Source organism: Condylura cristata, unplaced genomic scaffold (assembly GCF_000260355.1).
Source record: "Condylura cristata isolate star-nosed mole 26May11 unplaced genomic scaffold, ConCri1.0 scaffold00021, whole genome shotgun sequence".
NCBI lineage: Eukaryota > Metazoa > Chordata > Mammalia > Eulipotyphla > Talpidae > Condylura > Condylura cristata.
Window position 1 is genome coordinate 25,684,236 of NW_004567122.1, and position 22,488 is coordinate 25,706,723.

General features: G+C 43.5%; 1 protein-coding gene across 1 annotated transcript in view; it reads left to right on the forward strand.

The window, feature by feature from the left end:
* Nucleotides 1–9,485: 9,485 nt before the first annotated feature.
* The window catches only part of TXNDC15 (thioredoxin domain containing 15), a 15,908-nt gene continuing 2,905 nt past the window's right edge, over nt 9,486–22,488 (forward strand). The window contains exons 1-4 of the mRNA XM_004686737.2: nt 9,486–9,646; nt 17,465–17,952; nt 19,218–19,381; nt 21,838–21,968. Coding sequence (XP_004686794.1) covers nt 9,580–9,646; nt 17,465–17,952; nt 19,218–19,381; nt 21,838–21,968 — 850 coding nt within the window. The 5' untranslated portion in view covers nt 9,486–9,579. The remainder of the gene's footprint in view (nt 9,647–17,464; nt 17,953–19,217; nt 19,382–21,837; nt 21,969–22,488) is intronic.

Consider the following 22,488-nt stretch of genomic DNA (forward strand, 5'->3'; position numbering starts at 1 on the left):
TTGAATCTTATATTTTTTTTGGGTTGTACTTTCTAAAAAATGTCTCTCTGCTGTTTTCTTATTGTCAAAGTAGTAATTATTTGCCCTTTAAAATCCTACTTAAAAGTTGATATAATTTTCTTTACATTATTAAGATACGTCAAATTGGTGATTTGACTAAGGGTTTACATATTTAAATTTAAACATTGAAACTTTTAGATTAGAAAAGTCAGATATTAAGTGACTCCCTGGTGGAGCAAAGGGTTAAATCTCAGCACTATGAACTTATCCATAGCCACTGCAGTACAAGATTGATCCCCAGCCAGGGAGCTGACCCACATGGCGCAGCAGACCTCTCCTGTCTTGCCTGCTGCTTCCCTCGGCAGTGTATTTCAGTACATCTGCCTGTTCTGCTCCTCACTATGTCTCTGATAAATCCTCTCACATCCCCCCTCCACACACACACCTCTAGCCTACATCTCAGCTCTCGTATGCATAAATAAAATAAATCTTGGGAAAAGAGAAAAAAAATCAGATGTTAAACATCACTAGTTTTTTTTTTTATTAGTTTTATTAGTGATATAAAAAGAAAATCCTTTCCCTTAATGACTTTTTGCCCCTAGTAGCATTTAACTACCTTTTCAATTTTCTCCAAAGTCTCTTAAGTCATCTGGGATAGAAGTTAGCAAGCTAAGACTGCCATTTTTTTAATGTCTTAAGTAAAAAATTTTTTCTTAGGAGATTTATTTATGCATACCCTATGGGGTATAGGCCAGAGCTGCAGGGTGGGGGGGTGAGGTTTGTTTGCGAGAGGACCCACCAGAGACAGTGGGGAGAACTGGCACACTGCTGAGGGGAGCAGCAGACAGGAGAGATCTGCTGCACTATGTGGATTGCTCCCTGGCAGCAGATTGAACTCATGCTTCAGTGACATGCTATGAATTGCTTCGTAGTGCTGAAACTTAATGCCTTGAGCCACCAAGGAGGTCCCAATTTTTTAAAAATTTTACTTAATTTTTTCCCTTTACATCCTTGTAGTCCCCATAGTCCCCTGCTACCATACTACTTGTACACCATCACCTTATTCCCTTGTATTCATCCCTTTCTTGTTTTGCCCTTCCCCCCATCTCCCTTTGCTGTATGCCTCAGTTCTATGGTCAGTTGCTACTTCTGACTTCTTGAACATTGTTTACTTTCTCTATATTTCACACATAAGTGAGACAATCTGGTATTTATATTTTTCCTTCTGACTAATTGTGACTAGCTTAACCCCAGCACCTCCATGTTGCCACAAATGGCAAAGTTTGTCTTTTTTTATCTCATTAATATTCCATGATACATACTAAACTTTTTGATCCATTTGGGGCAGTTGGGTTTCCCATTTGTATTATACTTGAATTAGCTAAAAGGCAAAGAAGCCATTTATCTTGGCTGTTGTAAATAGTGCTGCAATAAACATAGGAGTGCAGTTTTGTTTTTGAGTTACTGTTTTTGTGTCCTGTGCTTTGGATAGATCCTTGAAGTGGAATTGCTGGATCATGTGGCCACTTAATTTTTTAGTGTTCTGAGGAACGTCCACATAGCTTTCTATGGTGGCTAGACCAATTTACATTCTCACCTCAGTGTAAGAGGATTCCTTTCATAAAGTTTTATTGGAATGATCACTCTTCATTGCTTTGATAATGTCAGGGTGCTTTTGCACTATAATGTCAGAGTTGAGTAGCTATGACAAGACTTGTGAATCCTAAGATAATTGTTAATTACTCCTTCCATATATAGAAACGCTTGTTGACCCTTGGTCAAGAAAAATAAATTGGAATATTGGGGACCTCCCTGGTGATTTAGTGGTTATCTCTGTGCTACAGCCCGAGTTTGATCCCCATCCAGGGAGTTGACCCATATGGCACAACATGTCTTGCCTGCTGCTCCCCACAACAGTGTATTTCAGTAGATACACCTGTTTTGTTCTCCCACTTTGTCTCTGGTGAATCTTCTCACCCCCACCATATCTTTGACTTATACCCCAGTTCTGTGCAAAAATAGATCTTTTAAATAAATAAACTGGAATATGAAATAGCAAAATTTGAAGTTGAATTTCAAGACCTGAGCAAATGATGACTCCTTCCCCTTTGGATTATATTAATCTACAAGTTATGCTTACGAGCAATTTTAAAATTGTTGAGGTCCTTTCACTTAATCAGGGGAGTGCTGTTAATAGGTGCTCTACTCCTGATCTAGGAAAATGTCCACGCCATGTGACTCAAAAGAATTACTTATTGTTTACTGACATACTTATATCACATTTTCTTAACTCTTTATATAGTTTTATATTTTTTCATTATAGTCGTATTTCCCAACTTTCTCAATCTCTTGCATTGTCAGAGAGTAAATCAGTCTTACTCAGTTGAGAAAGTTCGTCAATTGAAGATGTGCAGTTTGCAGGGAAGACAGAGTCTCCATTTACCATCTAGAATATTATTAACACGCTTTTGATCCTAGCAGTTGGTCTTGTTATGTGAGAATAATGAACAACCCTTAGGAAATATAAACCAATTATCATTTGATAGTTTTGTAACAACATAGATTCATCAACTTGGATACAAACACGTAGACTCTTACAGTTTTTAAACATTTGAGAGAATGAAAGTAGGTTTGCTGTCTCCATGCATTGTTCTTTCTTATTACCTAACCCAAATTTCTGTTTTGGGTGTATGAGGATTTTATCATCAAAATATTAATCATGTCGAGATGTGTATAAAATACTTTGTGAAGTAAATAGGAATTTTAATGCCTGATTTTATATAAGAACATTAGTGTAGCTGAAGGGAAATGGCTAATCTTATCAGAGGCTGGCCAAATGTTTACAATAAGGTTTTAGAATATAATGCAGCCTTTTTGGTGATATCATAACAAAAGGTCAGTCTTAAAGAGAACTTAATGCTGTATCGAAATTAATGGCAACCGTCGTTAAAAGCTAACAACACTGGAGTGAATAAGAAGCACTGGAAAATAGTTGCTACTTGGATAGCCAGATTCAATTATGGAAGAAGACAAAGGATTTTAATGGCAGTCTCTACTACCTCACTATAGATAAGGTTTGTGGGCAGAAGAAGAGTAAGGTTAGAATGAAGAAGCAAAATTACCTACAGATTACCTGAATCCATGTTGAGGTTTCTAAAGCTAATATGTCATTTTTAGGTGCTGTTTTGAACAAATTGTTAGTTTCTTAAAGATGTCGAGTATCATCTTGGACACTATTGCAGGTACACTAAATTGGTTTGCATGAAAGTTTTGGACTGTTTATATCATACAGTATGATGAGTGCTATGGGATAAATGGGGAGAGGACTATAAGGATACCCAAAATGAAATTTAAACTAAGCTGATAGATGAGTAGGGATGGATATCCAGAAGAGGGAAGAAAATTAGAAACAACACTGCACATGTACAGGAGCTCAGAAAAGTGGGCCCTTCTTGGTGGCACAAGGGGTTAAAGCATAGCACTGAGAAGCTGTCTGCAGCCACTGCAGCAAAAGTTGAATCCCCAGCCAGGGAGGTGACCCACATGATGTGGCATACCTCACCTGTCCCCCCGACTGCTCCCCTCTGCAGTGTACTTCAGTCAGTCTGCCTGTTCTGCTCCCCTCTGTCTCTGGTGAATCCTCTCACCCCCTGCACCCCTGGCCTGTATGCATATATGTCTTAAACAAAAAAAGCATACTACTTTAACAAATAATTGTGCATGGTGAGTGGTGATAGTGAACAAGGATTGGGAAGGGGTACTGAGGTGACCAAACAAAATCTGCTTACAGACTTTCTATTTTCTTTTGAGGATAATAATTGAAAAGGCTTAAAGAGAATTACTTGCTCACATTTGCAATTTAGGTTGGCTTGGAAGGAGGAGAGATTTAATTCAGTCAGTGGTAAAGTCTCCTTGGAATGAGATATTCAGAATAAGATTGGACAGTGGGGAAGAGAGTACATACAAGAGGACATTGTGAAATGCTGGTTTCACTTATAGGAGGTATAGGGAAACTGAACAAAGGGTAAAAGAAAGACAAAACTCGCAGGCAAACCAGAGATCTGAGGCATATAGCAGAGGAGGTAGTGAGATCAAAATGGGAGGGAAGAGCACTAGGCACTTGGGTGATGATTCACGGGTGCTGTGGTAATGGGAGAAGCATGGGGACGACATCTGTGGGGAGAAAGCAAACACTCCAAAAGTGAACAACTATGTAAGAAGACAAATAAATAGAAGTTAATCTTACACAAGAGCACAAAGGTATTAGGAAAAAAATGAAAGTGGCCATTGTGATCTGCAACAATAAAGCTTGATGTTAGTAATGAGGCAAAGAGGGACATCAAAGATAATGCCCAGCTTACAACTTACGTGGTAACAGTCTTTTCTAGGCTGGAAAGCTGTATGTGAGCATGGGCATGCACACGTGGTGGGGAGAAGTGATTAATGGAATAGCCAAGCCAAACGGGTTATGATAGCCCCTGTCCGTATCAAATGTTTCTGGCATAACCCAAGATCTATCCTTTCTGGATGAAAGTGGATTTTGCTTTGCAATTGATCATGTGTATGGGGCAAAAGTGAAAAATTCTTGAATTTTGTTATACTTCAGAACACTTTTTGTATTTTTCCCAAGTTACAAATAGCCTAATTAAAAAACCTTAGTAACTATTGAGAGTACAGTGTGGTGGCTCACATACTGAGCAAGCAAGTCCGGATCCTCAAGGAATCCATAACAGAAAACAGATGCTTCAATATGTGGATCCTAGACTGTGGAATGCCAATTTTATTAATTCTGAGTTGATTTTTTTTTATTATAAGTTTATTTTTACATCATTTTGTGCATTTTTTTCCCCATCTCAATTGTAATCCCCGCGGGTCTCCCATCACCAAGTCACCCGTGTGCCATCACCATAATCCCGTGCACTTCCCTCCCCACCCCCCCGTTTTTGATTCTGAGTTGATATTTTAATATGCTTTTTTCTCTTGAATTAGCTAATGTTAGCACAGTCAATGAAACTATAGTCCATCGTATATGCATAAGCTTTAGGCTAGTTTGTAGGTGAATTTTGCCAGGAAAACTATCATGTTTATTCTGCATAGTATCAGGTGAGAGATCACTCAAATTGTGATGATGCTGGCTTTTAAATCATTTTAGGTTCTACTCATATGGCTCTTGCACTGCCATATAAGAACAAACAATAGAAATTATTTCTTATTATGGCAAGCAAATTATTATTTGCCCTAAAAAGAACAAATAATAAAAACTAGAAAGTATTCATGTAGTCTCAATATGCCACCAGAACCCTGATTTCTTTTTTTTTTTTTAGATTTTTATTTATGCATACAGAAATGGGGTACAGGTCAGAGGTGCAGGGGTGGGAGAGGGTTCACCAGAAACAGTGGGGAGCAGACAGCCAGATTGACAAAGTACACTGCTGAGGGGAATAGTGGGTGAGACAGGAAAGGCCTGCTGCGCCATGTGGATCACCTCCAGGGCGGGGATTGAACTTGCACTGAAGTGGCCATGGCTTCGTTTAGCCTCAAAGTGCAGAGCTCCAACCTGTTATGCCACCAGGGAGGGCCTGAACCCTGATTTCTACTAGATATATTGAGTAGTGGTGTTCCAGGGCACACCTTACCTCTTTCATTCACCTGTTTAGTTCATTTTCCTAATTTGATATTCATAGCATATGTTACCTTTTCTGTCTATGTTTGTAACAAAACATACTGGATTTAGAGATGGAGATGGATTTCAATCCCTGCATAATTACCCATTAGCATATGACCTTTGTTAAATTGCTGCTTAAACTTGCTAGGCCTAAGAAATAGGTCTGTAGTGAGACTAAAGGGTAAGGAAAATTTGGCATACTGACAGTTTGTCTTTGAGTTTTAATTAAAGCTCTGCCACTTAATATGGTACCTTAGGCAATTCACTCTTTCATGTTCTTCATTTTTAAAATGTGTAATATTTAAGCCAGGGATATTGCAAGATTATATGGGATATATAACCAAACTAAAATGCTTAATGCAGTTCTTGGCATAGTTTATGATGGCAATTAAAATTTTTGTAATACATTCAAAAAGGGGCTTTAACATGAAAGTATCTTAATAAAGTGAAACATTCTGAATTTTTTTTTTAAAGATTTATTTATTTGTACATACAGAACTGGGGTACAGGCCAGAGGCTCAGGGGCTACGAGAGGCTTCACCAGAGAGAGAGTGGGGAGCAGAACAGGCAGATGGACGAAGTACACTGCTGAGGGGAGCAACGGGCGGGTCAGGAGAGGTCTGCCACGCCATGTGGTCACCTCCGGGTCAGGCGGGAATCGAACTCGTGGAGGTGGCTTTAGCTTCTCAGTGCAGTGCTTTAACCCACTGCGCCACTAGGGAGAGCCACATTCTGAATTTTTAAAGTCTTCCCATTGATTTGGGTATTCTCTGGGCAGAATACCAGAGAGTAATATCACAAGATAGTCCTTTAACTCTTCAAATTACCTGGAAATTATCTGGAATGGAGTGTGGGGCAGGGAAAGAAGAATGTCACTTGTGTTATTGGAAGTTTCACTCTGCTTCCCATGATTTTGTCTTTGTAAGAATTGCAAGTACTGTTTTAAAACAAAAGCTACATGGCCTATTGCCTTTTTCTCTTTACAGACATAATTTACATGTCAGTTTATATTTGGAGATGGAATTAGTGAATCCATCTCTCCAAATGCTATATTGGATACCCTGTCAAACACAGTAAATTGTATCATAATTTAAGGATTTCTTTCATGCTTGAGGATGTGGTATTTTCTAAACAAAACTTCTCAGATCTGCTGTAAGTTCAAATACTTAGGATATTATTGTGGCAATAATCTTTGGGAAATGCTCTTTGCCATAGTGATCTAAATGAAAACAAATGCTTTTCAGTTGGTAAAAGCGAGGGAGATGCAGAGATGGAAACTGAGACAGAGGAAGCCTCTTGACTCATTAAATTTTAAAAATCCTAGTTAAATCTATCAAGAGAGATATACTGAACACTAGGCATACAGGTGTGTTGCTGTGCATAATAACTCCAATGATTACTAGACTCTTAAATAAAGAAGTAACCAGAGGCAGTATTGTATGGTACATAGAGTTCATTTCAGTTCAAAGAAGATCAAATCAACCCCCACTGCCACAGAAACAAAAATAAAAAAGTTCAAGACAGCTTGAAGGCAGTTCTTTCAGGAAAATAAGTGCATGTGCCACCTAGTGGTGAGATAGTCAAATGCTTTCTATTCTGTTGACTGCATTGTAGAGTTACTAGTCTGGTTGTAGTTTAGTATTGAGTGAAAGAACAATTGTAACATTTGTAAATGTGTTTGTCACAACAAACAGCCAAAGCACAAACACGGGGAGGAAAAGGAACATAATAAAAAGAGGAGTTGTGACCATAGGATATCCATGGTGGAGTGTCGAGATTAGTCAAATCAGCTTCCTTTTCATTAATCCTAACTCTCCTTTGTTTTCTGTCCCATTCACTTTTCACGCACCATCAAATTGAGTATGGGAGAGCATAAGTTAAAGAAGAAAAGGCTTGCTGTGGCACCCTTGCGGTTTAGAGGAGATAATTAATCAAATGCCTATCCAGTGATTTTAGAACTGTGGGCTTTTGTTTTGTCCAGTATCTCAGATCCCACAGGCACATAGTAAATTTGGAATATAAGAACCACCCATGGGATCAGATTGATGACATGTCTTTCTGTTCTAATAATCTCCCCAGTCTAATCTCTCATGGATGGTGCAAATGGAATTATGGCTTCTCTACTACAATTGTAGGATTCAAATCATGGCTACTACTGTATTTTCAAGTTCTTTCCATGTGTACCAGGCACAGTGCCCATCATTTTACATCTCATTCAACCCAAATAACTATAATTTCTTTTGTTTTAAGATTTATTTATTTGTGCATACAAAACTGGGGTATAGGCCAGAGGTGTAGGGGCAGCGAAAAGATTCACTAGAGACAGAGCAGGGAGCTGAACAGGCTGATTGACAAAATACACTGCTGAGGGGAGCAGTAGGCGAGACAGGAGACCTCTGCTGTGCCATATTGGTCACTTCCCTGAGCCGGGATGGAACTCATGCTGAAATGGCTGTGGCTAGCTTCTCAGTGCTGTGCTTTAACCTGTTGTGCTACTGGGGAGGACCCAAATAACTTACATTTCATACCCAGTTTACAGAAGAAAATGAACTTTAAGAGATATTACATAAAGTGCGAGCTAACAGTTCCTTTTAATGTTCCATTTTTAAAAAAGATTTATTTATTTATGCATACAAGAACTGTGTGTGTGTGTGGGGGTTATGTATGAGAGGATTTACCAGTCAGGGTGGGGATGAACTGAAATACATATGTACAGATGTATTGAAATACACTGCTAAGGGGAGCAGCAGTCAGGAGAGGTGAATTCTGCCACACCATGTATGTGGGTCACCATCAGGTCGGGAATTGAACTTATGCAGCAGTGGCTTGTGATAGCTTCATAGTGCTGCGCTTGAACTCATTGGGCCACCAGGGAGAGCCCTTAACTTTCCAGTAGTTATCAATGGTTTGGTATAAGTATCTCTGAACTCTTATTTTTTTTTTTTCAGTCTTTTGACAGCTACACGCTGCACAGATTTAGCACTGTGGCTGTTCAAAATTTGCTCTACTGGATTTTTAGGATGCCCTCAGAAATAAAAGGCCCTACTTATGACCAAGAAAGAGGGTCATCCTTTCTTTTCATACCATCTGAGAAAATATTTTTTTAAAAATCTTCTTAAACGAAAATATGTTAAAAAAAACAAACAAACAAAACACCTAGCACTGATCATCAGTCGCCCAGCTCGTTCATGCCTTCTTCATTGTAGCCCCTTTCTTTGCTTCATACTCAAGCTTTATGGCACCACATATTCCAAGACTCAGCCTGGGAGAGTGACTGAGGAAAGGCGAGGTTACCCTGCAGGTGAGTTACTTAGCCAACCAACCTTCAGTAGATCATCTGCCTTCTGTAGACAGGGTTAGGGTTGCCGGATATAATAGCTAGTAAAGTTACAGGAGTCCTCATTTAAATTAGAATTCGGTATGTGCCCTGTGGTTAAAAAAAATTCGTTGATTATGTGACATTCAGATTTAGGTATCCCGTATTTTCCCAGGCGATCCTTGTAAGGATAGCACAATTCCTTGTGATTCACGATTTTCAACCTGAAAGAGGGAGGCTTCGAGATCATTCCGGCATGGGAATAAAATGCAGTCAAACCTTGACCTGGTCATGAATAAAGCACCACCGCTGCGAGTGGTCCTTTCCAGACTTGGGGGTCTGAAAAGTTCGAAACGACTTGAGATGGTGTTCACTGGGTTCTACAAAGCCTGAGCGCCAAAGACAGACTGCCCTACTCCAAGATGGCGCCTGCGGCGACTGCCAGGTGCCAAGATGGCGGCTCGGGGCCGCGCCCGCGCTCCCGGCTCCTGGCTCTCCACCCCCCAGCTCTCTTCCGACCGCGAGCGCGACTCGCGTCGCCGTGCGCCGGTTGCTCTTCGGCCTGGGTGGGGGTCCCGGCCGCCGCCTGCCCCGCGCCATGCGGCTCCTCGGCTGGTGGCAAGTTCTGCTGTGTGTGCTGGGGCCGCCAGCCGGCGGCCTGGAGGGTGAGTGTAGGCCGGGACCGGGCGGGGTGGAGGTCCACCCGGGCGACGCTCCCTTGCTTATTCGAAGGGCCGCGACGCGCGCCTCTCGCCTCCCCCGCGCGTGCCCCTACTCCTCCACCCGACGGCCCAGTCTCCAGCGCCGGGGTCCGGGGAGTCGGCGGGCGGGGGGGCCCCGTTGGCTGTCGAGTGCCGGTCTGGAGTGACCTGTGTTCTCGCTGATGAGGCAGACCCTCTTGTGAGCACTTCGTTATTAATGACGACAGTCGTAACCAGTAGCCAGTTGCCCGGTGTCCTTACGCGGAGCAGGCAGGTAGTTGCTGCTGTCCATCACGTTGAGACCTCCCGCAGCCCTGAGAGCCTCCATGACCCATCACAGTGGAGGTGCCCTGCTCACAGAGGCTGAGTAAGCCGCCCAGGTTTGCACCTCTGGTAAATGGCACAAACTGTCTCTCTGACTACAAAGGCCAGACTTTGTGCCCTACTGGCCGCGTTCCTAAGAAGGCCACTCTTGCTCAGATACTTGTAGGAAAGATGGGAAAAGACACAGAGACTCCTGGGGAGCTTGCTGCTTGCCAGGGCTTGCTCTTAGGGGCCCTTGTGAGAGGGAGGCCCATGGCCCTGTCTATGGAGTGGAGGCTTTACTGGAGTTGCGCCTTCACCTGCTTGTCATTTCAGAATTAGCAGGAAAAGGCAGGTCTTTGATTTGTTTTGGGTGGCCTGGAAGAAGGCAGGGCAGCCAGCTAATCTCTCCTAATCTCAGAGAGGGTCAGGAATATTAACACAGCACAGTTGGTAGCACTCACAGTGTGTGAGGTGCTGTGCTGCTCTCAAGTCATTTAATTAAACTTTATACATGCTTGTGAAGTAGATGTTATTGTCCCTGTTTTATAGATGAGTAACTGAGACTCAAGAGTCAATAGTCTTCCAGTGTCTGCAGCCAGAAGTGAAAGAGGCACTATTGAAGCCCATGTCTGCCTGGCTGTACAGTTGAACTTCTAGCCACCAGCTGCAGAGAGTGGACAGCATGTGCTGGATGTCTTCCATGTCACCTGCAGATCTTAGGGACTCTCTTGCCTTCTGGGTTTCTTGTGTGTTGAAATGAAGGAAGAGTGAGGTGACAGTTTCTAGAAGGCTATCCTTACTCTTTCCGAGCTCTGTGACTACTTCTGTCTCTGGATTGGGGAGGTCTGTGAGTGGCAACTTGCACCCCCTCTTTTGTGACAAGTCCTGGAGTTCCTTACTGTTGCTTTGGTTTCTGAATACTCAGCCAACTCTGGTGTTTTCTCTGCTAAATTCTCCTCAAATTGCTCTCTGTTCTGGTTACAACCCAGGGGCTTCCTTATTGCAGTCTATGAACCCATCTGGCAGGGGCACATTCATGCGAACCTGGGGATAACCTTGGCCGGAGGGTGTCATTGTGTCCAGGCCATAAATGGGGTGAAGATCCAGAGACCTTCCCCAGCAAGGTGGCTGCAAATCCAAGGCTTTTTTTCCGTACACTGGACACCCCTGGCATTTTAGCAATTGGAGGTTGCAGTGTTGTTCACATTTCAAGAAATGGAACCAACTCCTGGCTTCGGCATCTCCATGCCCGTATTCCTTGAAGTCAACTAGATTCTTACTGAGGACCCATCTCGTGTCATACACTCTGCTCGACCTTAGGGATATGTGGTGAGTCATAGATAGAAATGGGCTTGCCTTTCTTTCTTTTTTAAAAGGCTTATTTATTTATGCATACAAGAACTGGGGTATAGGCCAGGGATGAGAGGACCCACCAGAGACAGAGTGAGGAACAGAATAGGCAGATCTACTGAAATGCACTGCTGAGGAGAGCAGTGGGCACTATGTGGGTCAGTTCTCTGGCTAGGGATTGGGGATTGAACTGGTCTGCAGTGGTTGTGGATAGCTTGATAGTGCTGCGATTTCACCCTTGTGCCACCACAGAGGGGCTGGCTTGTCTTTCTTTCTGATGGAGAAGACAGGCATTAAAGGACTAAAGATAATTAAGTAAATTACAAGACTGGAAAGTGTTTCTGGTAGAGTACCTGAAGGGCTTTGTTAAATGCTGTAGTGAAAGACCCCACTAGCCTGAGGCTCAGGGAGGGTGGAGTTGTATCACCGAGGTGAAAGTTTAGGATGTCTAAGGCTGGGTAAGATTAGCTAGAAAACAAGTACTTTTCTGGCAGAGAAACAGCCCTAACGACAGCTCTGAGTGGAATATGAGTGATGAAGGACCAAAAACATCTGGTGGCACCAGTTAAGAGTGTGGACAGAGGCCATATATGTATGACTTGGCAGCCACAGTACAGGACGCAGATTCTTTCATGACATGGGGAAGCCTTCAAAAAGGTTTTTAGAAGAGGGGTGACATAATCATTAACTCTCACTTCCACTTGGGTTTCTGTGAGGAGCAAGATCTGCCAGGCACATAGAGTGCCAACCGGGGAGACCAGCTAACTGGCTATAGCATTTGTCCAGGTGAGAGATGCTTGTGGCCTGAACTGGTAGATGTGAGTGGGTATGGGTGAAGTGGATGGATCCAGAATGCATTTAGCAGAGAAAGTAGTAGTATGGTACCTGTTCATCTCTTTGGATTATAATAATCAGTCTTAATCATTATTATCACCCTTCATCATCATCACCAACACCACCATCAGTGCTGCTGGAATGCTTACCATGTGCCATGAACCCTATCTTTTCTCATTTAATTTCCATAGCGGTGTTGTGAATTTCTTTTTTTTTTAAGATTTATTTATTTATGCACACAAGAACTGAAGTGTAGGCAGGAGGTGCGGGGAAGAGGGTGGGGTGAGCAGATTCACCAGAGTGTGGGGAGCAGAACAGACGGATCCACTGAAATACACTGCTGAGGGGAGCAGTGGGTGAAACAGAAGAGGTCTGCAGTGTACTGCCCGGGCAGGGGATCAAACTTGTGCTGCAGTGGCTGTGGACAGCTTGATAGCACTGAGACTTTAACCCCCTGTGTCACCAGGGAGGTCCCAGTGCTGTGAATTTCTGCATTTTGGTGTTTTTTCCCCTCCATTTTGATAGATGAACACATTGAGTATTTCCTATGGAAAGTATGGGGTGTTGCCCTTCTAATGATTGGCCAGTTTTGTCTCCCTTCCTCTTTGACTCTCCTGCCATAGAAGCCATTGTAAAAACCTGAGGCAGGTAGACAGCCTTCTGAAAAGCCAGAAGGGTGTTAGGGAGCTGACCTAGGCTAGGGCTTCCAGGTAGAGTTGGCCATGTTCTCCAGATAGCATCCTTGCTGCTAGTAATGCAGCGATTTTCACTTTTAAGTATGGCTCAGACTCTAGTCAGTTTGTTTAGATTAAGAAGCCACCTCTTAAAGGGTGTGTTGCCTTGGGGGAGTCAGTGGCACGCACATGGTAGGTCATTTTTCTCTTGGTGCAGCATAATTCCTTGTTTCTTTTCTTCCCATTAAATAGATGGAAACAGTGGTACCCACAAGCATACCGATTGTTTTTTCCTAATCTGTACTGTGTACTTAAATATCTTCCTTGGAGGTGAAGAAACACTCCCAAACCTAAAAAAAATACCAGCTCTTTGTGTTGCTTGAATACCCTTGTGATTTTTGTAGGGACAGGCATCTATTTTTACTTGAAGGTAATTAGAAAGAACCAGATTCTAATTTGTGCCCTGAATTTTTAGCTTGAAATTCTTTTAGGATATTGGCATTCTCCATTTACTTATGGGACCTAGGATGTTGATTAAGTTCTGAGAAAGCAGAGCACTGTGAAGCCAGACCCTGTGGGAGTCAGGTTGGTCTTAAACCCGCCACCCTTCTTCTCCAGATGTTTCGCCTCTCCGGTGCTCTCACTTCTTGCTCAGTCTTATAGATGTCCCAGCACACCTGTTTGTTTCTTCTGATTGAGAAATAGTACATACTCATCAGGGAGAAGCTATAGGAAAACCCCTGGTGATCCCACCCCCCACTTTCCACCAAATTGACAAAACTCCCTGCCCAAGCAGCCAGCGCCTTCTCAGCTATGACAAAAGGGCTTTGCCCTTCTTTGCTGCCCAGGTCCTGAATTCTGCCCTGTCTAATGTGCATCGTCACCTTTCCCTCCATACCCACTTTCCCATCAGTTTTGTGTAACTTTGAATTTCTTCTGTTTCCTGAAAGTCAAAACAGAAACCATTCTTAGCCCCTCCCCTTAGCAACCTCCCTATCTTTTGTGTCTCCTTTGTAGGTGGGCTTTCACAAAGAATTGTGTTTTCCCGCGTTCCTGTCTTTTCTGGTGTTCTTGTTATTTTTGACATGGATACCTGTTTCCATCTGGTATTATTTTTTTTTAAAGATTTATTTTATTTATTTGTACAGAACTGGGATACAGGCCAGAGATGCAGGGCGGTGAGATGATTCACCAGAGACAGAGTGGGGAGCAGAACAGGCAGATGGATGAAGTACACTGCTGAGGGGAGCAGCGGACGGGTCAGGAGAGGTCTGCCCGCCATGTGGGGCAGGCGGGGATCAAACTCATGCTGAAGTAGCTTTAGCCTCTCAGTGCTGTGCTTTAAAGTGCCCTCCATCTGGTATTATTTTTTCTTCTTCCTGAAGGAGTTTAAAACTCTTGTGTTGTATCTGTTGGTAGTGAATTCTTTCATCTTTCTATGTCTGAAAAAGTATTTATATTGCCATTGGTTTTGAAAGATACTTTTGTTGGGTATAGGAGTCCTGAATTTATATATATATTTTTTCCACTTTAAGATATTTTTCTTGCATTTTGTTTTCAGTGAGAAATCTATTCTTATATTTTTTCTGTACATATATTTTGTCTGGCTGCTTTTAAATTTCTTCACTTGTCATTGGTTTTGAGCAATTAATTATGTCTTAGTATGGTTCATTAAGACATCAAGTTTGTAACATTTTCAGTTATTTTTTCTAAAAATACCTTTTCTGTTCTCCTCACTCTCTTCTCTCTGGTGGTTCAATTATCCATACATTTAAGTCAGTTGAAATTGTTCTTAATTTTTTTGACTCCTTTTTTTTTTTTTCATTTTAAAGATTTATTTATGCATATAAGAACTGGGATGTAGGCCAGAGTTATGGCAGGGGGGGTCCATGAAAAGACCCAGCAGAGACAGAGTTGGGAGCAGAATAGGCAGATCTACTAAAATACACTGCTGAGAGGAGTAGCGGTTGAGACAGGACAAGTGTGCTGTGCCATGTGGGTCACCTCCCGGCCCTAGTAACTGGCAATAGCTTTATAGCACTGAGACTTTAAGTCCTGCACCACCAGCGGGGTCCCTGGATTCCTTTTTTCATTGTATGTTTCATTTTAGATAACTTCTATTGCTGTGACTTAAAGTTTACCACCACTCTTCTGAAGTCTGTCTGCCATCTTAGATATTGTAGTTTTCATTGATAGAAGTACTATTTGGACCTTTTAAAATATTTTATGTCTCTGTGCTTACTTAACTTTTGAACTACGTAATGTAGTTATAATTACAGCATATGAGAATATACTTTAATATCCTCATCTAATAATTCTGACATCTGTGTAAGTTCTGGGTCAGTTTTAAATGGTTGGTTATTCTCATAAAGGATCATATTTTCTTTCTTCTTTTTATGTCTGTTAATCTTTGATTTGCTTCCAGGGATGGATGCTACCTTGTTGAGTGCTGTGTATTTATAGTATTTGTATAAATATTCTTGAGCTTTGTTCTGGGAAACATAAAATAACTTGGCCATAGTTGGAACCTTGCTTGTAGGGTTTGCTAGATGGAAGCAGAGTTGAGTTACTCTAGGTTTAACTCCGCAAATCCCTTTTGTGTACTCTACCCAGTGCCTCCTGATTTTGAGGTTTTCCAGTGTAACTGGTGGGATTCCTAGCTGAATGTAGCCTTCCCATCTGCCGTATTCTCTCCTGCAAACTCCAGCTTCCTTGTTCTCTCTGGGCCAGCAGATCTACCTCCTCGGCTTGAGTCTGCTGGGTTTCCTTTCTCTAAACCTTTCAAGCAGTAAGCTAAATTATAGGGTGCTTCTCACTTGCTTCCTATTTCTCAAGGATTACTGTTTTTCATTGTGTGATAGCTAGTCTTTCTGACACTGTGATTTCATGTATTTGTTTGCTCTTTTCATTTTTTCAGGAAAATGGGAAAATCTGGTACTCATTGTTCCACATTAGCTAGAAACAGAATTCCCAGAGCCTTCTTGGTGGTCCAGGGGTTAAAGACACAGCACTGTCAAACTACTGCCAGCCACTGTAGCACGGCTGGCCTGGGATCTGACCCACATGGCGCAATAGACCTCTCTGGTGTCACCTGCTGCTCCCCTCATCAGTGCATTTCAGTGGATCTGCCTGTTCTGCTCCCCAGCTGTCTCCGGTGAATCCTCTCACCTCTAGCACCTAGGGCCTGTACCCCAGTTCTTGTATGCATAAATAAATAAATCTTTAAAAAAGAGAAACAATTCCCAGAGAATGGTTTTGAATTACTGAGTGACTCTGCAGATCTCTGTGGAGATATTTCATGAGACCTTATACAGACATGCTTACTTTGGGAAGTCCCGAGATCCCTCCCCAACCCGGAAGCCCGTTTGTCATTCCTACTCGGATGACGTGCAATTGGCATGGTGGAACTCATTACCCAACTGCTGCTCCCAGCCACGGGCTGCACATGTATGAGTACACCTGGGCTCGCTTCCCCTGGTCTTTGCCTAGTACAGTCTGGCTGTGTTGAGTTAATTAGGGTTGGAGGGTAGGAGTCATTGTTACAGAGGTGAGTGGAGATTGCTAAATGGCTAGATGAGGTTGCCCAGTATTTTTCCCTTACTTGAACATTTGTACAAGTTCTACCCAGTGGTTCCAAAGTGGGAGGACATCTCCCCTACTTTTCTCCCTGCTGCTATCCCAGCACATCTCCTAGCATTCCCAGGGTCCAGCTGTCAGAAGCCACCTACAGAGGGAGCTGCCGTGTGAACCCAACAGTGTTCCTCAGGCAGTGCTGCTTCCCTACAGGATTAGGGGAGGGAGAGGCCTAATGGGAATCAGTTTCCAGAAGACTTCGGTGCAAGACTTGGTTCTGCTGCTTACTCGCTGGGTGCCGTTGGGCATTCTTCGGAACCTCTTTGTGCCTCAGCTTTACATCTTTTAAGTGGGGATGATACTCTGTACTGTCCATCTAACGGAGCTATTGCAATGTGTACGCTGATGTTTTGCCCTAGAATTTCTACAAAGCCATCGTTTTCTATGGTATTTTCATCAAACAAAAACGTTAATGTGTTTGTGTTACATATTCCTAATTGGGTGTCTGCACTGGAATGGTTTTGCTTGTAATCCACATGGCAAGCAGTGGGTTTTGCATGAAGCTGTGTACTTGCCCGCTAATTTTATTTATTTATTTAAAGACTTATTTATTTATGCATACAAGAACTGGGGTACAGACATAGACCAGAAGTGCAGGGGGTGAGAGGAGTCACCAGAGACAGAGTGGGGAGCAGAGCTGGCAGATCTTCTGAAATACACTGCTGAGGGGAGCAGCAGGCTGGTCAGAAGAGGTCTGCTGTGCCAGGTGGGTCAGCTCCCTGGCTGGGGATCGAACTCCTGCTGCAGAGGCCGCATACAGCTTCATAGTGCTGTGCTGTAACCGGTTGAGCCAGCAGGGGGGCCCTTGCCCGCGGATTTACTTGGTGTTCATTAGTACCCCTTTCCTATTGTGGATCATGGTGGGTGGTGCTCTGATAGTTCCGTGGGAGAGCTAAATCTTTTCTTGGTATGGGTAAATGTCATGTTTGAGGAGCGCTGTCATTCACTGGGGTTCGTGTATTTTGAACTTGCTGGCATGTTTTAGTTGCAGAGGAAAGCGGTCACTTGTGGTCAGAGGAGCAGCCTGCTCACCCTCTGCAGGTGGGGACTGTGTATGTGAGTGACGAGGTGCCTTCACGTGGCCGGATGAGCCGGGACACATCAGTAGAAGAAGGAAACACAGTGCTGGCGCTGGACTCGAGTGGCGACCCCCTGGTGATGCTGTCAGTGATTCCTGGGGAAACTGAGGGTAAGCTGAGCTCAGAGCCCAGTGGTGGCACCTGTGGGGCCGGAGGGGAGGAGGATTCCAGGTGCCACATCCGAGAGAGCCTCTTCCCGCTGGACGGCGCCGGAACGGGCTTCCCGGACAGAGAGGAGGAGTATTACACAGAGCCGGAAGTGGCCGAGTCCGACCCAGCCCCAGCCGAGCACGCCAACAACACTGAGAGTCTGAAATCCCCAAAGGTGACCTGTGAGGAGAGAAATGTGACGGGATTAGAAAATTTCACTCTGAAAATTTTGAATATGTCACAGGTAAGAGTCCATTACTCAGCTCTTTTCTCCTTTTCTGCACATTGATTTTGTGGCTGAACACCCATCAGCCTTCTAATGGAGGTTCAGAATCTCTCTCCGTCGCAGGGAGAGCAGCATTTAATGGCCACATGGGTAAAAACTGACTTTGCTCTCTGTGGTATCTGTAGGAGAGGAGGAGTTTATAACTAGTGCTGATTATGTGTCTTACACAACTAAATCTTGTAATCCTGGGGGTAATCTTGTCACCAAGCTTGATGATAAAAATCCCAGTGGACAGAAGGTGTTTCCTATCAGAGTCAGAGCATTTTTCTTCTTCCAAATGGAGTATTTATCACAGAAAATGTCTGAATTAGAGAAGCTGTCACTGATCACTGTTTAAACTAGTACTGCCCTTGGGGAGTATGTTACGGAGATGGAAGGTGTCTTTCCTTCAAAGAGTGTGAGCCTCGTGTTGACTCTGGAATGAGCCCTGAGATGCTGCCCTGCACCCAGCTGGGCTTTTCCATTTTCCAGCATCTTGATAAATGGTGATTTCAAAGAGAACGCTGCAATGATGCCTGATGCTTTGTGTAGGGCTGTTAAGCCAGAGAGCAGGATGAATTCAGGCTGCCTCTAGAAGAAATCCTAACTCTGAAAGCTGTGATGCTTATTTCATACTAGAGGGCAAGTGGTCAATGGGTGGGCACTCACACACACACACACACACACACACCATGCAGGGGTCAGTGCTGGCCACACCTGCCCAGTCAGCACTGGTAAGCTCTGACCTCAGCTCTGAGGTCACCATTTCACAGGTGTCAAACAGGTGGCCAGGAGACGTCCTCTGAACTGTCTGAGTTAGGGTTGGCAGGGTGGTGCACCCTTGAATTGAATTGCCCTTTAGCCTAATTTATTATCTGGATCTGCGAGGATGATAGTTTGCTGAGACCACAGTGCTCTGTCTAATACCATGCTAGATTGTATGACACGAAAAATTCAAAGGTCAGGACAGTAGGCAATACCCTGCAAGTACCAAGTACTTGGTATCTGAGTAGTTGAATTAGGTATCAAAATGATTTGATAGTAGTATTAGGAAAGTTTTAATTTATTCGATAGTATTTTCTGCAAATTCACAAATTCAAAATCCAGAACTTTCCTGGGATAATGAATAGTCCACCTCCTTTCCTAAGAGGAGGCAACAGTGTTTTTTTTTTTCTTTTTGGGCTTTCTTCCAGAAAAACATGCATGTATACTTCTGGCTTTAACACTTGTTTCTTTTACCCCAGGATCTTATGGATTTTCTAAACCCAAATGGTAGCGACTGCACTCTAGTCCTGTTTTACACCCCATGGTGCCGATTTTCTGCCAATTTGGCCCCTCATTTTAACTCTCTGCCCCGGGCATTTCCAACTCTTCACTTTTTGGCATTGGATGCATCTCAGCACAGCAGGTATCCCTGTATGGGGTTTAAGTCACAACCTTTTGGATGATGGTTGCAGAGATTGGGAGGTCATAATTAGTTCAGGTGGAAGGAAGGGAGTGTGTGAGTGTGTGGGCAGTGAGGGCTGGCAAACTCCAAGGGTCCCCATAGCCTCACTGTCTGGGCTTCCTTAAGGAGAAAGAGAGTTGTTCTCGGTGTGGTGGGATTTAAAGGTGGCTGTGCCTGATAGCTGGGGAGGCGCCAGAAGACTGTTTAGGGTTACAGGCTGAATTAGCAAAAATTAGTATCACCAGTAGGATCTTCCTTGTGAGTGTCTCCTGCACTTTGGGTTCCCACCTGGCAGCCTACCTTCCCGCGACCCTGTTCTGTGTACTGTGGATATCGTTTTTTTTTTTTTTCCTTCTTTCCCCTCCTCCATCTTCCTTTCCTCCTTATATCTATTCTTGCATGCATTTATTCTTAAATGTCTAAGTGACATGAATATGTTAATGAATTAAGTTTGCCCTTTAAAACATTATTTACCCCTGCTTTATGTATTTTTTTAAAGAGTATATACTTTTTTAAAAAAGAGATTTATTTATTTAGGCATACAGTACTGGGGTACAGGCCAGAGGTGCAGGGGCAGTGAGAGGATTCACCAGAGACAGAGTGAGGAGCAGACCAGGCAGATTGACAAAGTCCACTGCTTTGAAGCAGTGCGCAAGGCTGGAGAGGTCTGCCTCGTCATGTGGGTCACCTCCGGGGCAGGGGACCAAACTCGCACTGAAGCGGCTGTTGCTTGCTTGCAGTGCTGTGTCCTAACCTGTTGCACCACCAGGGAGGTTTATGTATTTTTTAAAAATATCCTTCCTGGCCCTCCCTGGTGGCGCAGCGTGCTAAAGCACAGCAGTGAGAATCTAAAGCCACTTCCGCATGAATTTGATCCCCGCCTGCCCTGGAGGTGACCACATGGCGCGGCAGACCTCTCCTGACCCGCCCGCTGCTCCCCTCAGCAGTGTACTTCGTCGATCTGCCTGTTCTGTTCCCCACTCTGTCTCTGGTGAAGCCTCTCACTGCCCCTGAGCCTCTGGCCTGTACCCCAGTTCTGTATGCACAAATAAATAAATCTTAAAAAAAAATATCCTTCCAGTGGACTTTTTTCTTTTTCCAATGTTCAGTGAGATAAATTATTAGGAACTTTGTTCAGATGTTACCTATTTCCCCCAAGTGCTATGACTGTGCCTGGCTCATAAATATTTTGTTCCCCTCCTCTTCTAAATCACAAGGTTCTTAGTCGTATAAGGCTACGTGTGAATGAATGTGTAATGTCTGCAAGGGGTCAAGTTGATGGTAAAAATGAAATTGAGCAAAACTTTGTGTTCTCCTGATTTTCAGCATGGATGATAACAGCTGCCCATAGTTACCGGAAACTGTTTAGGAAAGAAGTGACCCAACAAATCAGCGAATTCTCACAGTGGCTCCAGAGAAATAGCTCAGTGTTGTGCTCCAAAGGAACAGGCTAGAAGGAAGTCCGGGGCAGTGTCCAGCTTTGACCAGTTTGCCCACTGCCCCGGGCAGCAGGTTGCCTCCACTCCTCTTAGCACCCTTTGGTTTGGGGTCTCTGCAGTTCCCTTGTCTTCCACCCCCTTCATTCCCTGGAGGGTTTTATCATCTGCTTTCTTTTTCTTTGCTTCACTTGCATGCATCCTTTTCAGTGTCTGGCATGGAGCCTTAATTATGGAAAACAGAAGATATGTGTTCCCATTTTATGGCCTGGGACATGTATTTGGTTCCTGTAGTATTTAAGTCATAGCACATGTATACAGAAAAAACTCCCAGTTACTCACTATTGTCCCTTTATATGGGAGAAACAGAGGCTTAAAGAGGTTAAGTAATCTGCCCAAGGTCACACAGCTGGTTTAGCGGCAGAACTGAGGCTTGGACCTGAAGTGTTTTGACTCCAGACCTTATCGCCGCGACTCTGTCATATAAAGGTGAAACAGGATGGGGCAGGTCGCATTGCTGCGAGTCTTCCTGCCCTAATTGTGAATTTCCTCATGTGCTAGTTAGGTCATAGGCCCCCTTGCTCCAACTCACTAAGGTAATGGCTTACGAGAGGTCTTATCTTTTATGAGGGACGGAGATGGAGATTCTAAAGAGTTTAAAGTATCTTCTGTCAAGTCAATTTACATAGTGTGCCTTGCCCATGAATTAGAATTTTCTGGTCTGGTGTGTTTTGGCAGTCAGAAACTTGAATAGTAGAGTAATTGTGTCATGGATAGCTCTATATTGTAATAGAAAGCAACCCAGCAGAACAGAAATGTTCTCAACCATGACCCTTACGGAAGGCGGTCAGAAACAACTAAAAATCTAGTTTGAGTATCAGAAACCTCCACAGGTCACATGAAAATGCTGAAAAAAAGTGGTAATTCTGTGAACAGATCGCTGTTAATTCAGACTTTCTGACTGACTGGTTTCCCTTGCAGCCTTTCTACCAGGTTTGGCACTGTTGCTGTTCCCAACATCTTGTTATTTCAAGGAGCTAAACCAATGGCTAGATTTAATCACACAGAGCGAACACTGGACATGCTGAAAATCTTCATTTTTAACCAGACAGGTATGTACAAATTTTATGCTGTAGAGAAACACATTTTATTGCTGGGGCTTTTTGGCTTCTGTGGATTCTGTTATTATCCTTAAATGGAGGATTCAAGGTTGGCTTTGACTGCTGTGAACCTGTTAAATGTCTCTCAATCACTGTAAGCTTAAAGTGTCTATATAATTTTGATGCCTGTAGGTATCTTTAAAACAAATACCCAGCTTGGGCCCTCCCTGTGGCATAGCAGGTTAAAGAACAGCACTAAGAAACTATCTGCAGCCACTGCAGCATGAGTTCAATTCCCTGGCCAGGGAGGAGACATCACCTACATGGCCTGGCAGGCCTCTCCTGTCTCCCCACTGCTCCCCTCAGCAGTGTATTTTAGTCAATATGCCTGTTCTGCTACCTGCTCTCTCTGGTGAATCCTCTCACCTCCCCTCCCTCTCCCAGCTTTGGCCTGTACTCCAGTTCTTGTATGTGTAAATAAATAAATCTTTAAAAAAAATACCCAGCTTTATTGAGATCTAACTTGTAAGAT